The sequence below is a fragment of the Tiliqua scincoides genome, chromosome 2 (assembly GCF_035046505.1).
Source record: "Tiliqua scincoides isolate rTilSci1 chromosome 2, rTilSci1.hap2, whole genome shotgun sequence".
NCBI lineage: Eukaryota > Metazoa > Chordata > Lepidosauria > Squamata > Scincidae > Tiliqua > Tiliqua scincoides.
In genome coordinates, this window is record NC_089822.1 from 108337620 (window position 1) to 108354377 (window position 16758).

Genomic DNA, 16758 nt, shown 5'->3' on the forward strand with positions numbered 1-16758 from the left:
GAATATAAAGAGGAATAAGTGAACTCTAAGTTCTAAGGGACCAATCCTATCCAATTTTCCAGAGCTGGTGCAGTTGTGCCAGTGCTGTGTGTGCTGCATCCTGTGGTGGAGGGGCAGTCACTGGGGCCTTCTTAAGGTATGGGAACAAGTGTTCCCTTGGGGCTGCATTGTGCCTACACCAGAACTGGAAAGTTGGATAGGATTGGGCCTAAAGAGACTTACAGATCATTTCATGCAATAAATGTGAAGATATTATTCATGTCTTGCAGAGGATCCAGACATCTTTCATTCAGGTAAGATTTTGTGGAAGGGGTATTGTGTTTCCCTAGACTCAAGCAGCAATATTTTGTTACAGTTTTGATTGTGAAAGTTTTGGAACATATAAATGCACATGACGCTCCTACAGCTATGACACCACTAGTGTTAGAGAACACAACTCCTTTCCTCCAAGCTTGCAGCATTTGGGGAACATTTAAAAAGTTGTATTTTGGTTGTTGTTATTGATTTCTCACTTAGCACTTCCCAGTCGAACCACTCCAGCACAGGAGTACTCATCTAACAGAGGAACGCCAGTTGTACCTACTCAGAAGTAAGTCCCATTGTGTTCAATAAGGTTTATTCCCAGGGACCACTTTTTAGGTTCTTGTGGACCACCTGTGGTCTGCGGACCACTGGTTGGGAACCACTGGTTTACAGGAAAGACAGAAGCTGGGGAGCTGTCCTAAGGGTAGTTTGATTGTCCTCATGGGATCAGTGTCACCAAGAATAAAATACTTGAGTGACAACTCTGCAGCTGGCAAATTTTCTCTTATCTCCCTGCCATAGACCCAGAGAGGCCATCAACTTTCACATTATTTTTGAATTTGCAAAGTGTGCATAACATAAAGTCTGCCTTTAACACCCCATTTTCATACATAATACTCAATTCAAAGTCCCTCCCTCACAAAAAAAAATTAAACCCTTCCTCCTCAGGTAGACCACTGGTTTTCAACACATTTTGGTAAGTTTTTCATGGTGGAGCAAGATGCTGCTTCACAAAAATGATTCCTCAAAAGACAATGAGGTGAGGGTTTTGCCACCTCAGAAACAGTTTATTACTCAAATACAGCCTTATTAAATAGAAAGGAAGGAGCTATAGTGAGATGTTACCTGTCCAGCATAGGGGACACCAAGCTTGTAGAATGGATTGAGGTTGATAAAGGACAATCGCACTTCTGAAGTAAGAACTGAGACATAGTCAGATCCAAAGTTTGACACTCCTGCACAGAAAGGTGATATGCTGGGTAAGCGCAGCTAAGCGAAACGTGTGAAAAGTACCATGTACAAATCACACCCCTCTTCAAGAGCCTGTAAAATGGTTGGAAGGCATGTGATGCAGCTCCCCTGCTGAAGCTAAGAGGGCCCGGGCCTAAATACCACCTGGGAATCCTACATAAGCCTCTTGAAGACTTATTTGGACTGGAGATCAAAAGTTGTAATGTACATATTACCCAAATATCTGAGTACAAAAATACCAGAGAGGCCATTTATGACTGGCCTCATAATTCCTTTTGCTCTGGTCTTCAGCTGGGTATACATAAAACCAGACACACTGCAGGGCACCAACATGCATCTCCCATACTAAGATTCAGAGGGCCTGCTCCTTCCCAAGACCCTAGCAGGAGAACTACTAATGTTTGGAGCCTGAAGTGCACATGTGGTAGGAATGCTGCTGCTGGATTGCATAAGGTCAGCCCACGAGTCCATAGCAAGTAATGGCTGTTTCTTCTAGCCTTCCTCTTAAACGGAAATGGGATTTGAGCCTAGACTTTATACATACATTCCCAATTTACTAGGATTAAAGTTAGCACTTTATAATTTTCTGAGTATATTGCTCTGGAAAAATACTTTCACTCTGCTTTATAATTTGTGGGATTAAATTGAACTACCAGTAATTAAGACTGATTAATTATCTTGATTAATAATGTGAGACAAAAGATGTGATGACTGAAATGGGTGCAGTTTGTTAGAACTGTTAACCTGCTAGGCTAGGCCAATGCAAATTTAGATAAATATCCCTGATGGGCACCCACTGAAACCCTGACATTTCCTGCTCTTTGTTTTAGTACTAAACAGAAATGGAGGGGGAGCTATTTACAGGCTAGGATACAACTTGGTGTGAGAAGTTTTTCATGTCAGCATTACCAGTTCCTTTGTGTACTGCCAGTGCACAGTTCAAGATGACCCATCCTTAAGGATGGACTGCAAGGGATATGTCTGTATCATGAATACAGATCCAGCCCACAGATGACTCCACCAGAAAGGCTGTGTCAGAAGAAGGGACAGTGAAATGATCAGGGCCCCTGCCTGTCTGCCGCCCTCCTCCAGCAAGCTGTCAACAAAGCCCCTCCAGTTGGCGCTTCAATTCTCTTCCTGTCTGCTGAGAGCGAGCAAGAAGAAAATCGGAATAGCAGCAGCCCCCTTCTTCCTCTAGCTGTGCTGGAGGGCGAAACAGGAGACAGAAAAGGTGCCACAACTGCTGCGATAACCGCCTCCTTGCTCTCTCTGCCCTCTTGGCTGCAGATGAATGGGCAAGGAGAGGTGGAGCATGGCAATCCTGCCCCTGCCCCCTCCTTCTGCACCACCTCCTTGTTCAGAGCTTTATAGAAAAGGAACAGGAACAGACCAGCATGGGAGGGGAGGGGAGGGGTGGGACTCTCCTTCCTGACCTCTCCCTGAGGCTGAGTTGGCAGAGTATGGAGGCAGCAGTTGTGCCAAGGACAGCACCATTGGAGGGAGAAGGAGAATGCTGCTGCCCTGCAGGAAGGGAAGGGAGTTTTCCCTCCCTCTCTTCTCCTCCTTGTTTGAGGGGGGAGGGTTCAAAGGGGGGCAGCATTTGCGCTCTGCCTCAAACAGCCTTTGGGCTCAGGCCATACCTGTATACATCAACACAATGTGATCTGCAAAGTCAAATGCACTGTAGGAATGAACCTCAACCCTGTACAGATGCAACCCTCAACAGACAAAAGTTAAAAAGCACCAGATACCCAAAGAGTAGAGAGGAAGTGGCAATCATACAAAACTATCATGGGGAAATTAAAGTTCTCAGAGCTCTCCAAAAAAGTGAAAATGACATTTTCCCATTCATTGCTATTTCCCTTGTACCTGTTCCTTCTTCCTCCAGTTCTGCAGTAAGCTTAATATCAGTGTCATAGCTTTTATGAGTCAGATTCATATCTGGTCCTTTAATGATAAACACTGCACAACCAGTCTTGTCTGTCTGAAGAACATAAAAAATAAAGTACATCAGCAAGCTCTGTATATGTAGATTTTGAAACTCTCCTGTTGCACCAGTTGAGGGAACTTGAGGGAAATTTTGTATGTTTTCTGGATGGGGAGAGAGAGAAATTGCAAGCAGGAAGCACCTCCTGGGGTTCGTTGTTGCCAGGGCTGGCCCAAGACCTCACCAGTGCCTAGGAGCCTGATCCTGAGCTCTTCAGTGCTGGTGGCATGAGCACACCACTGGTGCTAGGTGTCACAAACATACTGTAAGTCACATCCGCAACACCCTGCACCAAGTCAGTGCTGGCACCAACCCAGTGCCAGTCCATGTTGAGCCCAGCGCTGGCCAGAGACCTCCCAGAACTAGGTAAGAGCTCCAGGCAGCAGTGAGGACCTTGAGGATGGGGGAAGGAGGATCCTGATTTCCATGTTGAGCCAAATGGCCTGACATGGAGTCTCTCAAGTCTGCGGCGGCAAAATAGCTGGGGCAGACTTGAGAAGCATCATTACAGGTCTTGGGACTCTCCCTGGGGGAACGGGCCGAAAGTTCCCTTCTCCCGAGGAAACCTCTGGCAGCTGCTATGGGGCTGCAGGATGCAGCGGGAGCCACTTTGGTGCCACTCCACCCATTTGCAGCACCACCTTTAGGATTGGCCTGTAACCCCTGTACATATTCAGGCATGTGCAAAGCCCAGGTTGGATCAAAGTCAAGTCCCAGAGCAGTGAATGATGATGAGAGGTCATAAATCTCTGAACCAAAGGGCAGAGGTAGATAACTCATTCCCTCCTCCAGTTTGTTCAGTGACAACTCCTTCCTAGTTAGCTCACCTGGCCTGTGTATGTTTTTTCAATACCATGCAAGGTTTCATTTTCATCACCACGATAAAAGTATGATACATCTCTTTTCAACTCCAGGTTTACATTTCCATGAACAGGCTTTCCATAGGTGTACCTGTGTCAGGAACAAAGGGTGGTAGCGGTGGGGGGAGGGGATATGGAAGAAACATGCTTTAAGCTAAAGTAGTAGTGTTTGCATTGCAACCTGCGGACTCTGGAGCTGCTTAGAGAGTTGCTCAATAAGAATACTGAGTTGCTCAGTATTAGTAGACTAGCTTTGCTACAAGACAACTTCTGTTGCATTTCTGGTTGTCTCCTAATACAGATGAACTTAGGCCATAGATGAAGTTTGGTGTTAACTAGGGCATACACAGTCAGTGCAAAGTGACAATGACAGTGCAAAGTGACATATGGCACCCTGTTTGAACTGGGTGGGTACCCTAAAGTTAGGCGTCAAATGGAACCCAAAATCCAGTTCAGATAGGGCTTTGCAGTGAATAAGAACTAGACCCAGACTTATATGCCTTGAACCTGAACTGAAACTAAACTCCTAAACACAAAAAGTGGAAACTGGTGCAAAACAAATTCCATAGTTGTGAAGAATGTCTGGCTTTTCCCCTATTCCTTGCCTATTTTTCCTTAATTTTGGTCATTTCTGATTCCTCAGAAGCTCCTGTGCAGGTTCAGCAGTCCAAGAGCTGCAGGAACATCCCTTTGCAGCCACATTTTGTGCTTTGTTGGAAATGCCACTACCAGTCAAATCATTCTTCCATGCCTGGAATAGCTACACCTCATCGACTGGGCAACCAAAGGTAAAAGGGTGGGATGCAGTGGCCAGGTGGGGTCCAATCAGGGAACTTTATTATATGTGATTATTTAAGTCCAACCACAAGGAAGCTCATGGATGTTCTGCCTGGTCTGCCCTGAAGCTGGTCATTACTGGTTCTGTATCTAATATGGTCAAATGTTTTTCTTTGTGTCCACTCAGCCAAGTTCAGGTATTTCCCATCAGCCTGCTTGTATTTTTAACCCCCCTTCTCCATTTTGTTTAATTCCTTTTCTTTTGGATTTTTTTGTCAACTAGTTACATTTTGACTCTTTGCTTGCCTAGTCCATGTTCACAGGTAATTTAGTACCCAATCCTATCCAATTTCCCAGTGCCAGTGCTGTTGTGCCAATGGGGTATGCACTGCTTCCTGTGTTGAGGTGGCAGACACAGAGACCTCCTCAAGGTATGGGAACATTTGTTCCCTTACCTTGGGGCTGTATTGGGGCTGCACTGGTGCTGGAAAGTTGGATAGGATTGGGCCCTTGGTGAATTGTCACCTACTTGCAAACCAATGATCATTTTGATTTTTAATGAGAACACTTCCGGTTCAGTACTCTCTGGGGGGGGGGGGGGTCCTAGGAGCCCCCCCTAGTCTCTGTAGTCTGGGTGGTGACAGAGGATAGAAAATACGATTTCCCCTCAATTTAGATGCGGACCCAGTAAAAAGGGAAAATAGAGATCAGGAAGGGGTGCACGTACACTAATTATAAGTACTACACTCTTTGGTCTGCCTGCCTGATTTTGGTGCCTTCCCTGATAGTAAGAAATAAAAATAGAACTTTCCTAACAGTAAGAAATAAAAATAATATAAAAATATATTTAAAAACTCGGAGTGCAGCAGGGAGGGACAGCATACTAGGGGTATTAAAGGAACTGCACACATACACTGATCTCTATGCCATGGGTTGGATCAGGAGACATATATCCAATCTGGCCCAGGGAAGAAGGAAAACAGAGAAAAGGTGGAGTGGGAGGAACATATCCCTTCAAACTTTAAAACTGGGTCTGATAAGTTGCAAGGTAGGCTTAAAGTTTGGTCCCTGGTTGGAAAAGGGTGAAGACTAAATGCCTATGAGAATATTGTTAACCACAAATTTTTTACTTACTTGCCACACACTTTGACCTGAAATTCTTCATCTTCGATGGTCACCAGTGTTGGGAGCACAAGTGACACTTCAAATTTTGGCAGCTCTGCAATAGAAAGAGGAGAAGGCAGTGAGTGTATAAAATGATTCACACAGGCCCAACCCTACGTGGTCTAACTTCTCTGAATTCAACACTCTACATTCAAGAACAAAATGAAGAGCTACTTGTGATGTCATTTCTTAAATAGCTAAATTCAGTGTCAGAAATCACACCTAAGCCTGATGGAGAATAAAAATGTGTCAGAACACATCATAAATTGCAGCTAGGGCTTAAGATGTTTTCATGTGATATTAAACATCTCTCTCTGGGTAATATCTCAAAATTATTTTTCCTCCTCACAAATAGGTTTGAGAATTTGTCTTGGCTACTGATAATTAGCAGATCTGACTAACTGCAGACACTCTCCCTCCTTTTGCAGCCTGAGAGAATTTCAAATGCCCAACACTTTTATCCTTTCCCACAACTTTGTGGGAACATCACAAGCAAGGATAGTGTTGGGCGAATGTGTCTTCCCAGGCTCCCTGGGTTTTGCTTTGCTCTCCAGAGGCAGCAGTCCAAAAGGGGAAGTGGACACAGACATAGAACACTCCACATGGCCAGTCATGAAGACCACAGGGAAAGCTTGCAGCATGCTTGACAGCAACAACCTGTGTGATCCCAGCTGTTCCTTGGGGAGGGGGGCCTGTTACTGTGCAAAAGCCATGATGGACATTGGAAAAAACTGGTGCGGCCAGTCATAATTGACAGCCGCTACTTGACTATCTGGCAGATGAAGGGAGAAGAGCGTAGTTAAGATGAGGTAGCTGGCAACTCTACTTGTATGTTTCTCTTTCAGATGCTGCTCTGTCTTTGAGACTGTGCAATAAAACTTTGACCTGATCACAAGTTGTCAGGTTGATCACCTGTTGTTCGATAAGGAGTCAACTTCCTACCTTTGTGGTTTCTTAGCTCAGCTGACTTCTGGGTGCAAGGAAGGGAGGGAGGAAGGGCCTCTCAGGGTTCAGAGATTGCAACATCTTCGTTTTGTGATTCCTTAGGCTCCAGTAGGGGGAAGGAAGCTTCTAATTGCTTAGCTGTTCTCTGCTGCCATGGTTTATAAGGCAGAGGGCAGGAGGCACAAAAGGGTAGTATAATGATAGAAACACTGAGCAAATGCCAGCAAGGACATAAAAGGCATTTGCAGTGTGGGTGTGGCCAATGGGCAGGCTGCTGCAAAAGGGGCCCAGTGACACAAACCAGCCCAGCAATTTGCCCGTGCAGTGCTCTACGTGCTACAGCCTCCCAGTCAGGTGGGCCTGTTTGTGGTGTCTCTCTGAGAATATAGATCAGCAACCTTCTCAGTTAAAGGAAATCAACTTTGGTACTCACTAAACAACAGAGTTCAACATTATATTTCAGAAAAAAAAAAGCTTACAAATGTTTTTAAAATTTAGGTGGGCTTTTTAAGTCCGGTGATTTATTCCACCGGCTAATTATTGCTATGGGATGGGTGTCATGTTTGGGTTTGAGAGACATATTTAGTCTTATTGGGCAGTACTTCAACTCTCACATCATACTGAGAGGGGGAAGAGCTTTTGACAGTTTTTTTTTTGACAGGCTTTTATTCTTAGAGGCTTCTTGCAAGCAAAGTGATTTCTCTTTGAAATCTCACCATATTCATCCACAGTGAATATTCCTGGGATCAAACTGTCCTCAAATATTTTGTACATTCCCAGGGGTGCTTCAGAGGCCAAAGGGAAGGATAGGTCCACAATGCCTTGCCGAGGCTTCACATCCACCCACTGGCCAATCCGGTTCTCATTGGAATCCTGTGGACAGGAATAAGACAAAAGAACTGTGACGTGCTCTTGCTTGGCTGCCATTGTCAGCAATACTGAGATTCACAGTTAATATGTGTGTGTCACATGTATAACATGCGGGTGTGTAAGAAGCATCTATGCGTGTGTGTGATGGAGAATTTGTATTGGTGATAAATACAGAAGAGATACTTTAGGACCAAAGTATGCATCTCCTGAAATCAAAGATCAAGCCCAAATAGGAAACAATCAACTGGCAAACAAAGAAGATAGGAAATGAAGATTCCTTATTTAGAGGCAATATACCTCATTGTCAGGGACAAACTATAGGGGTAGATCTCACCATTATCTCTTTCCCAGATTCATCAGAATGGTTGCTATAGGAGCCTCCATGCATGAGTACATTGACTTTTGGTTTGATCAGCAACACACTTCCTACAAATTTTTATGCCACATAGCAGTGACTAACATGTCCCTGACACGTCCAGGATGGCCTCTGTAGATTTGGAGATGGATGCACGCAGAGAGATTTCTTGTGGGCGGACAAGCTATATTTACAGAGAGCAATGTCTTCAGAGAACATGCAAGCCACCACTCCTTCCCCTAAATTCATTGCATTTCTGCCCACATCTCAATACTGTACATGCTTTTTAAGACAAAAAAAAGCTGTTTACATAGCAGCATGTCTTTGCTGTTGAACACATTCAAAGCAATCCAACATCCACATCTGGTATATCCAGAACATTGGGGGAAATTCTTGAGGAAAGGCCAGAGAGCACACATAACACATAAATGAGGACACACAAATATGAGAACAGCCGCTCCAATGCTGACATGAAACCATGCCTGATACTCTGATCACTGCACTGCAGCATGCAACAAAGAATGTGGAAAACAGGCCAGAACCCTCCTTTTCTCAACACCAGGCTACATTTCCTCTCACATTCCTTTTCTCTCCATCAATAAAACTGTCAGATCCACATGACAACTCTGCCACCAACACAGATCATTCCAAGTTACTTACTTGCAGGTATATCAAAGAGATCTGCAAAAGATAAGAGAGATGAGCATAATGAGGAAGAGTACAGATTTTATTTTTGCCAACATTTGGTAATGTAGCCAGCCTAGGAACTGATATGAAGTTAAATCACTTGGCTTGCATCTTTAACAGCACAACCCTATACTTGTCTAATCAGAGTTAAGTCCCATTGCCTTTAGTTGGACTTACTCCTAGGAAAGTGCAGCCTAAGCTAAGGTTTTGGTATTCTGTGGAGTCTCTGCACCCATTTCAAGGGAATAATAGCATGAGAAACTAGGGTTACCAGCTCTCACTGAAGCTGAAGATTTTTTTTTTCCCTACATGACATAATGTTATTACACCAGGGAGGGCTTGTTAGTATCTCCAGGATTACTTTCAGTCATCACCTCACAATTGATGCTGATTCCTGGAGACTTCAGACCAATCCTGGAGGGCTGGCAACCCTATGAGACACTTGCAGAGTATTTATCCCTGCTTAACTCTGTGTGCGTGTGCGTGTGTTTAAAGAGCAAAGACATTACTGATTGTTGATGTTTTCAGAACAGAACTGAAACTTTTGGTTAATGGACAGCTATGCCTTGTAAGAAATAAGGGAGCAGTACTCACTGTATCATCAAGGGCCTGAAATTTTTCATTGAGCCTCACAATGCGAAACTTTACTGAAAAAGAAAAGACAAAGTCATTCATCATAGTACAGTACTTGATATTTTAGAAGCCTGGATCTCTTTTTGCTCAGTCTCCTGCCACCGTTTTTTCTCTCATGACATTCTATACTTCAAGTTGCTGTATTTTAAAACTAAAAGTAGATTGAAATGTTCCTTTCCCCTCCCCCCCCACACACACTTCTGTTTTAACTATTACTCAATTTGCAAAGCAGAGCTCATAAAAACATAGCTCCCATTTGGGATGCATTTACTCTTCAGAGTATCTCCGTTCTTGCAAGGATAACTGCTTTGGTTTAGCAACCCAGCTCTTGCGAAGCTTATCTTTCTTATCCTAATTCTCAGTAATGCTGACATCATTACACCCCAAAAATGGAATAGCTGCAGCAGGCATCTGCCATGTTTCATTGACTGCTCAGGCCTACCTGTCTCTCCAGGCTTGTAAAAAGGCTTGTCGGTCTCTATGATCACCCTTGGATGAGCTTCACGAATCAGCACCTTCTTTCGACCCTCAAAGCTCACACTGCCACCCTTGCGTACTAGGACGTGCACACGGGCCACTTCTTCTTCCTTCACAGTGCAAAGGAGAAAAGCTGTTTCAGCTTTCAGCAGCAGAGAGATGAGAACAGAGGGCACTTTGCATGGAATTCCTCAGAAATTCTCTCTCTCTCCCCCCCCCGCCTTGGTTTCCCCCTTTCCCCCTTCTCTATCCTATTTTTCCCTTTCTTTATATTTTCTTCCCCTTTCCTCCTATAAGCCTAAAATCTCCCCTCTTCTCTGCCATGCTAGTTCTTCCTGTGCCCAGAGTGATTTAAGAAGAAGGAACAGAATGACGCAAGACTTACGATATCTTGATTTGGGTACAGTTTTTTCATGGGGACAAAGGCTGGAGCCTGAAAGAAGGATGGGTAGGAGGGAAAGGGTGGGGAGAGAAGAGGCTCCATTAGCAATAGCAGAGTGTTTAAACTTTTGTCATAGGCTTGTGCCTATGAGTCCTAACACATTACTTGGAAGTCTTTATTTTCAAGTGTATAAACGTGTTTCATTCTCCCTGCCAGAGATACTCAAAAGCGTTTACAGTAGTTATTCTATTCTTGTCTCATTTAGTTTTTTAATGTTGTATCCTCTCCCATCCATTGCCTGTAACTTAATGATGGAAGCTACAGTTAGAGTAGTATTCTTCCTAAACTAAGGCCACTCTTTATCACCCTATTCCCACTCCATGCCACTGGTGATCACCCGTACCGGTGGGGAGACATACTTCATGGTCCCAAGGCATGCAGCGAGTTCTACTAAACCAGTGGTTCCCAACCTGTGGTCCAGGGACCACACGTGGTCCTCGAGACCCTGAGAATTGGTCCCTGAGGCCTCAGGAAAAAAGATGATCACCTTTGATCACTTCCAGTGTCTAGACAAGTGCTATCTCACAGACCACTGAAGTGTCAGCTGTGGCTGTAGGTAGTCTGTTCTCTGCCGTCTCTGGTGGTCCATAGCTTACTGAAGTACCAGCTGTGGGAGGGTCCACCCTTTCTGGTAGTCTGTGGAGGAGCACTCACTCGATGATATGCTTCCCCACTAACCAACAGGAAGGGCAGAGAATGGACCCCCCATAGCTGGCATTTCCAGTATCTTGCCAAGTGCTCCCATATGGGCTACCAAATTGAACTTTGTGTGTGCTGCGAGGATGGAGGGGGGCTGCATGTGGTCCACGACAATTCCAATGTTTGCCTCAGTGGTCCGCCAGCTCCTAAAGGTTGGGAACCACTGTACTAAACCCTTTGGTGGCGGGGATGGCTTGCCACAGAGCAGTGATGTGCAGTGAGGTCCAACTCTAGGGAGGCACAGTACATGGAGCTCCTGGGTGACTTCACACTGCAAGGCATTCTGGGGGCCACCCGGAAGCTCCAGTACAGGGTAATCACAGCAGAGGCTGAGCTGCTGCAACCAACTCTAGTCTCTTGAAGAGACTCGGATAATTTCAGAGAGACTAGAGCTTGCTGAGGAGCTGCTCAGCATCCCCGGTGATCATCGCAACCATCCGAAACTGGGTGGAGCTTGCGTGCAATCACAGGGGAGGCTAAGCCCAGGAAAGGGGAGGCTCTGCCTGTTTCTGCCACAGAGAATCCCCATGAGCATTCCATATTAAGTCACTTGCAGCTAATAAGCTTACCTTAAAGTCAATGCACTCAAAGATCCCAGGCTTGTCCACATCCTTCTCCACCAAGGTGTGGTTCTGAATCTGCGTCTCCAATGTTACTTTCACGTGGACTGTCTCTTTGAGTGAGCTTAGTTGTAAACAGACCTTTTCCACATTGGGATGATAAATGATGGCAGGGACAACCACCATATAAGAACTGAAAGAGGGGGGAAAAATGAGGGTTTCTCAGACCTTTCTGAGACCTTTCCAAGCAATGCTTTGGTGTTACTTTCACCTAATAATTGCACAATTGTTACTCAGCAGCTGTTTAGGATACAAGCAACTCTAACTTGAGTTAGAGCTTCTTTTCTTGGGAAATCACATCTTCTCACCAATTCTCATATTGCCCTTGGCTAAACCATACACTGAAACAAACATTTCACCTTTACTCATTTGCCACAAGAAAAACGCAATTCCCCTTCCACACTCCCAATTAATGCATATATTGTCTATCATGCACGTTTGTGTGAGTATCATCTACTCCTACCAGACAGAGATTATGACTAGACAAGGCCTGTAACAAGCCCCAATATACTTCTCCCTTTCTTGTGCCAGGTGGTTTCCTTTCTGAAAGTGATATTCTACTTCTAAATTTTAGAGGCTACTTCACATTGCAAGGTGCCCTTCCCATCCACCCACCCCCCACACACAGAGGGAGCAATACCCCATCTTTTAACGAGTCTTTGCCATTTTTTTTTTTTTAAGTTACAATTCTTTGCAGGAACCCTGACACTAACTCTCCTTTTAATGTGGATGATGGTGGTGGTGATGATGATGATGATGGTGAATAGGCTAATTTGATCACTCTGAATGAACTGTCAGGGCTGTTGTGGAAAAAAGATGTAAATGCTTCTCAAGGGCTGTGGATGTCTCCTGAAAGGGCAGTTCACCTGCATTGGTGGGGCAGAGATCAGCACCAGAAAACAACTGAGTAGTGGTTTGGGAGTTGCTTAGACCGGGAAGATCCAGGTTCAAATCCCACTCAGCCATAGAGGTGTTTGAAAACATTTTATTTATTTTACTCAGAAGGAAGGCCATTATGTTCAGTAAGATTTGGGCTGTAATCCTATCTTACTCACTGGAAACAAACACCACTAGTCATGAAGCTTCCTGGGTGACCTTGGGCTGGTCACTCTCTCTCTCTCTCTCTCTTAGCCTCACAGTGTTCGCTGCCTTGAGCTGCTTGGAGGAAGAGCAGTATAAAAATGTGAAAAATAAATAATAAATAATAACCTGTTTTAAGCTTACTTTTTATTCAGGAAATTGTACCCCCTATAGATCAGGATCTGAGGGGGGTTAACCCTTTGCCCCATTGTGGTCCTGAACTCAGTCCCATCCCCTGCACAACTGCTATTTGATTGAGAAAACACTCTCACTGATACCAGATGAAGCTTTTCTTTCCAGGGCAAATAGAAGCCGCAGTGGGAGCCTGATCAATACCATGATCATTATGGGGCAAAAGGTTAAAAAAAAACAACCCTCCTATTGTGGTCCCAATCCATGGCGGGGGGCCTAAGCTATAGCAATGGGCAACAGAAGTTAGAGCCACATTGGTGCTCCGAATTCAACTGCTATTGATGAAATAGAAAGCGTGTCACCCTTAATCACATAAAGTGCAGCCTACAGTTGGCATGGGTGGTGGGTAACTGAGGACTTCTAGCTGGAGTTTGCTGAAACAGGCAGGAGATGCAGCTTTGGGGAGTATCCAAGTCACTGGCTAAAAGACCTTTTCTTTGTAGTAGGAGTGCTTGTTCTTGGCACTTGGGCACTGCTTGTACATTTAAAAATAAACCATTGGAAAGGTACCACAAGGCTCTGGAGCTCTCCCACCCAAAAAGAACTAAGGCAGAAATACTACATAAACCCCACTGAGGGTAAACCCTCACTTCTGAGGAAGCATGAAGATGCTTGGGTTGCACACTTGTGGCATTGCCCTAGGACCTCTCATCAGTGAGAAGTACAGAGTCATATATAAAAAGAACCTGGTCAGTTTCATTTCTGCTCTTTCAATAACACAAGTGAATAATAAGGCTAACTGTGCATTTTTAACACTGTCTCCCTCTCTGCAACTCTGTCTCCTCCACAGCAAGACATTCCCCCCTCCACACAAGCAATCCAGTACTGCAAAGCTGACCCTAAGAAACACAGGGATAGAGATGCTTGCTCCCAGTAATCAGCAGGACTGTCTGCATACAGTATTTGTTGCAGAACAACCTTCTGAGGAGGTGCTTCCTTCGTGGCCCACAAAGTTTGATGTCTTCGGTAAGTATACTAAGGAGGCTGGGAGTTAACAAACATGCATGGCTGTTTCAATCTTGAAACAGATGACAATCAGTTGGCTGTGGCTGGTTTGTGTCCATGACTTTCAAAGTATTGGGTCCTTGAAATTCAGTGACACCTCTTCTGCTGCAAACAAAGCAACAACTAAGGGGAGGATGGGCCATTATTAAGAGCTTCTGTGTGCCATGGAACTGTATTGCCATCATACCAAGACACTTCTCTTAGCTCTCAGGCCAAAGCAGAAATCACTTGGATCATGGACCAGGAGGCCTGCAGAGAACATTTTTAGCAAGCACAACCAAAGCAGGACTAGCTTAAACAAACTGCCCAACTGCCAGTAACACCTTCCTGTGAACCCAATCAGAGAGCTGATGAACACATTTTAATTATTTTCTGATATTTGCTGCAGATTGGACCAAACCACTTGTAAGACCCCTTTCCAAATTATATGTTGCAAGCATTTTCATCCATGGTTTAAAGTGGTTCTAAAGTCAATCAGACTGTACCCTACCTTGGCCTCAGCTCTTGATACAAACACCCCTCTTTTCATTCTTATCTTCTGCATGAACAAGGATCTGTTCATATAATAACACAGCAAATTAAGTCTTGTGTCTGAAAATGCTCTAAGATCTGTCTCCACTCTAAGCTGAAGGCATGCATAACCACAGACATTTTTGGGTGGGTTCTTAATGTGTGTGGTGTTTTTTTTTGGGGGGGGGGGGTTTGTATTTTTATGTATTTTTAACACTGATTTGTATCATGATTTGTTTTTATGATACTAATTTATTATTGTAAGCCACCTTTCCAGGGGAAAGGGTAGGCTATGAATCTTCTAAATAAATAACTAAGGGCCCAGTCCTATCCAACTTTCCAGGACCGATGCAGCTACAATGCAGCCCCAAAGTAAGGGAACAAATGTACCTGGTTGGCATGGCTGCATGAGTGCTTGAAAGTTGGATAGGATGAAGCCCTAAAACAACTTGAGCAGAAGCCATTCATTCTAGATCAAAAGCATCACCATTGTCTGCCTTCTATGCCTGCCTGCGCTTTTATGTTCTCTTGTGAAACTGGCTGAGCAATGATAAATAAAAATCTTACGGGTTTGAAATGGCGGATGCTGTGGCTGATAGTAGAGCCAGGGCCCAGAAGAACACAGCTCTCCCCATAGCTTGAACTGTGATGGGCAGCAGAGATTAGATCCACACTGGAGCTCCAAGCAGCCAGTGCTAGAGTCCTGCGCAGACACCTAAATACCTTCCCCAACTCCCCCCCCCCTCCCAACTGCACACAATCTTTCAGATGTATGGCCTTCATCTCCCTGAATCAATAGCCCCTGTGTTTACTTTCCCCCTTCTCTACAGCTGAGTAAGTGACCCCAGTCTCCAAGTCTCCTCCCATTAACCCCCAACCTGGGACATCACTGGGACCGTTTCAGACAAGAGGCAGGAGTGTCACGCAGCTGAGAATGATACATAGACTCCAGTCTGTTGGCCTTGAGAGAAACTAAGTAGGATATTGTGAAATCTGACCATGACATATCTGAACAGAACTAGAAATAGGGCAGTACATAGATTAGCAGCCCAATACTACAAATGTCTACTCTGAAATAAGTCCTATTATAGTCAATGGGGCTTACTCTTTGGTATTTTCCAAAAGCTAGAAGTACAGGAACCTATGTGTTTTTATTCAAAATTTACATTATAATTATAAATCATTATAATTTAAAAGTGCTTTAAAAGTGTACTGGGTATGTGATATAGTATCAGCAAATGCAACCACATACATTACCTATCCCCACACACACACACCTGCATTAAATAATAAATAAAAGTTGTATTTTTTCACAGATTTGAGGGGGGTTTTTTTGGTTGTTTACAGAAATGGGAAGTGCAGAAAGCAGAGTTATGTGTTTTTATTTTGTTCTCACCAGCTTCTCCCACTTCTATTTATTAGTAATGACGGGTATATAATACTAGATTGCACCCAGGGGTGGGGGGAGCTGACTGCCCAAAACAGCAGTTGCTCCAACACCACCCTGCAATTTGACCCTCCCCTTGCACCTGCCAGTCATCCAACTAGCTCAGGCCCCCCTCCTCACTGTCTGCCACCACTGCCACTTGTACACTGATCAGACTCTCCACTCCCAGCATCTTGATCACCAGTGCCCAACCAGCTAGAATCAGTGCTAGCAGAAGAGGAGGCAGGGAACCGTTTCCTCAAGCTCTTCTTGGAAGGAGTGGATCACAGCAGCAACAGCAACTGTCAGTGCCTCCGCAGTGACACCGGATAAGGAGTTAAGCTACTCATTCTCATCCTATTCCTATGAGTTCTCCAAGAAGAGGGGACAAGAAGAGGATGGGCTTGTGGCCAAGTGAGGGGGCAGATAGGGTGTTTGCCTTCTTCCCCAGCCCACTATTCAAAAGCTGCCATTTCAGATGGAAGTGAAGGTACTAATTTCTCTGTTTTTGCATAGTATTTAAGGCAGTTTACACAGGCAAGCTAGTCTAAACCACCATTCCCGTCTCCACCTGAAGTCTCCCATCCAAAGGCAAGACCACAACTGAATCTGTTTAGCTTTCTTCAGGCAGGCACCAGCTCAACCACAGACCACACCTCCTCCCCTTTGTGTATATGAAGTTCTGGAGAAGATATTTTGTGAGGTGAGTGAATATGTTGTTACACCAATTAGGCTCTAGGTCAGGGGTGCTCAA

The 16758-nt window shown here is 44.6% G+C and overlaps 1 protein-coding gene across 1 annotated transcript in view; it reads right to left on the reverse strand.

Annotated features, from left to right (window-relative positions):
- LOC136638643 (alpha-2-macroglobulin-like protein 1) overlaps nt 1–15213 on the reverse strand; it is a 51074-nt gene extending 35861 nt beyond the window's left edge. Inside the window, exons 1-10 of the mRNA XM_066612677.1 lie at nt 15146–15213; nt 11741–11924; nt 9996–10140; nt 9515–9567; nt 8894–8914; nt 7725–7881; nt 6034–6118; nt 4090–4213; nt 3145–3259; nt 1150–1259 (exon numbers count right to left, since the gene is read on the reverse strand). Coding sequence (XP_066468774.1) covers nt 1150–1259; nt 3145–3259; nt 4090–4213; nt 6034–6118; nt 7725–7881; nt 8894–8914; nt 9515–9567; nt 9996–10140; nt 11741–11924; nt 15146–15213 — 1062 coding nt within the window. The remainder of the gene's footprint in view (nt 1–1149; nt 1260–3144; nt 3260–4089; nt 4214–6033; nt 6119–7724; nt 7882–8893; nt 8915–9514; nt 9568–9995; nt 10141–11740; nt 11925–15145) is intronic.
- Nucleotides 15214–16758: the final 1545 nt, after the last annotated feature.